This window comes from Leptopilina heterotoma, unplaced genomic scaffold (assembly GCF_015476425.1).
Source record: "Leptopilina heterotoma isolate Lh14 unplaced genomic scaffold, ASM1547642v1 Lhet_362, whole genome shotgun sequence".
Lineage (NCBI taxonomy): Eukaryota > Metazoa > Arthropoda > Insecta > Hymenoptera > Figitidae > Leptopilina > Leptopilina heterotoma.
In genome coordinates, this window is record NW_025111043.1 from 1,647,164 (window position 1) to 1,651,826 (window position 4,663).

The window sequence follows — 4,663 nt, forward strand, 5'->3', positions numbered from 1 at the left end:
TTTAGTACTGCAATGAGCGCAGCGTCTAGGTGAAGCGATAATTTCAGGCATATGAGGTGATTGACTTTTTCTTTTTTCCTCTGACACTTTTGGTTTGCAAGAAGAGATTGTACTCAATTTACGTTTCTTCCCAGTTGAACTTGATAGTTTGTGTCCTACCAATTCATCTACTAAACGTAACCTGAATTCTTTCGAAGTCAAAGTTGGGTTCAATCTCTTCTCTTTGTACAAAATATACGCATTGACACCAAGAAAAAAAAATTAGCCCTAATTCAGAATTATTTGACTGAACGCATACCTACGTTGATAATAACAAACAAAACATTATTCAGAGTTTGACAAAACAAATGAGAAGCGCAAAAAAGACAAGTTATAAATCAGCAATATTTGACTGAACGCATATTTACGTTGATTAGAACAAACAATAAACAAAACACTGTTGAGAGTTCAAAGACACTAAAATACTAACTGGACTAAAGCAAATAAATTTTGCTGAAAGCGAATTGCTTCGCTGCTAACCACTGCTAAAAATAAAATTCAATTATTGTTCAAAGCAAGACACATCAAAACTTTATAATAGCAATTAAAATCCGCTGATTTTAATTAATTAGTTAATTTTATTAGGAAATTAACAGCTCATTTTGATTATTATTATAAAGTTTTGAACAGTATTTACCAAACTGCCATTTTCAGGGCTAAACGATGTACAAAACCCGATCGTGCAACCTTCCCGCGGTGTACATCGGGTAACGCAAATTCCGACGGTACAATTATTCAATAAATTAACGTTTATTTATTGAAAGTAATTTCAGATTCGTAATCAGCGACCCCAAAAACCCCCGAGTAACGATTTCCAAGCGATTTCGATCAATTATAAGAAATTCGTCCGCCATATTGGATCCTCCATCTTGAAATTTGGAAAACGGACTTCAGATTCGTAATTACTGACCCTAAAAACCCCCGAGTAACTATTTTCAAGCGATTTCGATCAATTCTAAAAAAATTCGATTGCCATATTGGATCCGCCATCTTGAATTTTTAAAAACGGACTTCAGATTCTTGATCACCGACCCTGAAAATCCCCAAGTATTCAGTTTCAAGCCAATCTTATCAATTTTTTATTTCGTTGTCCGACATATTGGATCCGCCATTTTAAATTTTGGGAAACGGACTTCAGATTCGTAATCAGCGACCCCAAAAACCCTCGAGTAAAGTCTTTCAATCAATGTCGATTGAATTTAAAAAAAAAAATTTTTTGTTCTTTAATTTATTTATTTATAGTTGTTTATAATTTCACGTAACCTCATTTACTATCAATTTTTCGATATTCAACAATATTTTGATTATTAATAAACAAAGATTTTTTGATTTTACTTGAAAAAGACTGTATATAAACAAATATATTCAGAATATAAAAGGTGGTAATCTGGGTTACCACTATGCCGCAAAGGGTTAAATCGTCATACATTGTATAAGAATAATGAGCAGTTGGTAGAATTTCAAAACATTGTAAGTGATTATTAAATCCTACAGTATCAAACTTAGTTAAGATAAATCGAATTGTTTGATTTTCAGCAGTTGGTTTAAAAATCCAACATATTGCACCAAATTGAGGTAAAATATTTTCAATAATGAATGGTAAAATACAGCCTGATTTGTAAGATGTACCGCGAATGTTTGCTTCTCTAACTACTATAAAATTTTCCTGATGAGGAAGTAAGACATGCCGAAAATTCAAATAGTTATCGCAATCTATTAATCTAAATTCCTCAGAAGTTGTTGAAAATTCTGGCCTAAAACCAATTTTGGAGAAGAAGCGAGTTGAAAGGTTTAAGCAATATTTTTTTACGATAGTTAAAGGAAGATTTTTTCGACTAGTTGTATTTTTTTAAGACTGTTTTATAACCGGTCGATGTTTTCCCTCTAACCTCATTGTCCAAACGTGAATCAACGGACCAATTGTTTTTCTAACCAAAGGATGATGCACCATGTGGTGGTGTTTTGGTTTTAATGTGGTTCCAGACACTCTTAAATAGAATTCGTGATGTTCAGCAATTAATGCACACAGATAATCCGTAGAACTATCATCAACAACTGGGTCTAAAATAATACTTAAAATTTTATTTAAAAGAAGGTACAATTTCCATGTATCATCATCTTCAGGAATTAAATCACCTATCATTAATCCTAAATGTTGACAAAAAAATAACATTCCTGATGCATTCATTTTGAGCTTAAGTTTTTTAATGTGATTTAACGTAATGATAGATGGTTTATTTCCTGAATCAGGGCCATAATTGAAATATTGAACCCTCTCATTCAGAGTATTAATAGAAAAGTATTTATCAACACAAACAAATTGATATAAAACTGCGCACAAATCATAGTGACAGACACCCTCTAAATAATCGTGCATAATATCTATGTACTTATTTGAAATAATGTGAAAGGATTTAAGAACATTCCACATACAATTTGAATTTATTCCAGTGCTAGTGAAGTCATTAGTCAATACATCCCGTTCATAATTTTCGATAGTACGTAAACTTTCTACAACTTCCAATTTTTGAGTTTGAGTAATTACTCTATGATTCTTACAAAAGCGACAAAAAAAATTTGCGTTTAATGATTCGGCTAGTCCATTAATACATTGAAATCCTAAATTGTCCCCAGTTATTAAACACAATGCAAAATAAATTTGTATCCAAGGCTTTTACAGGAGTTCGCATAAGATAACGGGTGCTTTCAATTTGTACATAACTTGCCGAAATGTTCGAAATTGTTGGACCAACGAATACGAGTGTTGGTTGAAGTGGCAAATTAAGCTGCTTCAAGTAAGACGCATGATTTTGAACTGCTCTGTTAATGTCTCCAGGGATCTAAAATATTTATGTCTTTTAAATAATCAAAATAAATTTTACATAGAAAAAATAACAATAAGAACAATACGTACAGTAACGTGTAAAATAAAAATTTTTCTCGCTTCAGCAATGCTTATTACATCCGTAGAATTTTTTCCTCGAGCACGCCGAATTAATAATTGAGGCAAAAGATTTAATATTATTGCATCTTGAAGTCCTACAATTATAAAAACATTTATAATTTTTACTTTATTAATTATATAAAAAAAAACAATAAAAACCTTCAGGCGTTTTAGCATAATCATCAAGCTGTTTCAGTGTGTAACTGTCCGATTGCGATGTTTCCTTTTTAATTAAATCGATTATAAAAGCCTTGGACGTCTCCCATTTTGTAACAAGCCCATCTTCCCTGCCAGGATATAATTCCTTAAAGTCTTGGTTTAGCTAAACAATAGCAAAAATTTTCTATTTATAAGTAAACAATTACTAATCAAACATAAAAATTGATCTTATATTTTTACTAGAAGAAATAGTCTAGCAATTTTTGCCAACTGATAACCATTTGAAAGTGTCAGAACCGACCATTCATTGAAATAGTCCGTTATAGACAGTTCATCTGCTGCGTCGACTGAGGTTCTCGAATCTTTTAAGGTTTTGACTCTAAGTGCGTGTGTTCTCGACCAATTTTCAAGGATGCAAGGCCAAGATTCATGGTTTTCGTGTTTCAAACGAGCAATTGCATTTTGGATAACAGGATCGGCCTTATTAATACTTCCTGATGAAAAATTAAATCAATTTAAAAATCAACATGAACTTAATTTAATTTGTTAAAATTTTCAATTTTCTTACCTTCTAGTAATGCCGAGGTAGTAATATTTTTCTGTTTATATTTATGCAGATTTGAAAACTGGTTTTTTTTAAAGTAGAATCTTGTTTATTTAATAAATATTTAATATTTTTAAATTTATGTGCTAGTTTTCCATAACAAGTTCTGTGATTTTCATCTGGTACATTGTAATAAACTTCCTAAAAATGTTTTTAAGAATTGTTAAATTAAATTTAATCTTTTATTCATCACAAGAATTCAATTATTTTCAAAAGTAATAAAATTCTTCGAAGAATTTCAATTATTTTCAAAAATTTATCGCAATTCAAAATTCGTACCAAATATTGATTAAATTCCTTAAAAGAAATTAATTATTGTCTAAAGTTGGTAATAAAATTCTTCGCAAAAAATTAATTTTCAGAAACATTCAATTATTGAATAAATTATTTATTTTTGATTTTAAAAATGAATTTCAATAAAAATTTAATATTAAAAATAATTATTGCGTAAATTTTTAGAAATAATTGAATTGAAATAATGAAAATAAATTTGAAGAAATTAAAATAAATCATAGTTTCTATAGAAAAATAATAATGATTAAATATTTGTTTAAAAAAAGTTTTTGTTGTTTTCGAATAATTTTACAATTAATGAAATTCGTAAATAAATGTATTAAAACATTTTTCTCAATATTTAATCATTTTTAGAGTAAATCAGAAAATTCTTTAAAGTCAGGGAAAAAGTTAAAATTTTGTCTGGAAATCTGGGGGAAAAAATTAAATATTTGTTGCAACCCTATACTTATGTTCCTACTGTACCTGCTTCTCTTGAGGAAAAATGATACAAATCTTTTTAGCCGCCTCTAAACATTCAGACACTCTAGGGCTGAAAATAGAAATGTCAAATATAACTAAATATAACTAAATATATACTAAGTTTTAAAAAATATTGTTAATCTTACTTTGCATTGTGTTTC

General features: G+C 29.4%; 1 protein-coding gene across 1 annotated transcript; it reads right to left on the reverse strand.

Moving 5' to 3' along the window:
• Nucleotides 1–2,189: 2,189 nt before the first annotated feature.
• LOC122505684 lies at nt 2,190–3,898 on the reverse strand. The gene is made up of 4 exons (XM_043617465.1): nt 3,444–3,898; nt 3,143–3,305; nt 2,954–3,078; nt 2,190–2,879 (listed from the first exon to the last, which is right to left on the reverse strand). The coding sequence occupies exons 1-4, from the start codon at nt 3,444–3,446 to the stop codon at nt 2,643–2,645; spliced, it is 528 nt and encodes a 175-aa protein (XP_043473400.1). The 5' UTR covers nt 3,447–3,898; the 3' UTR covers nt 2,190–2,642.
• Nucleotides 3,899–4,663: the final 765 nt, after the last annotated feature.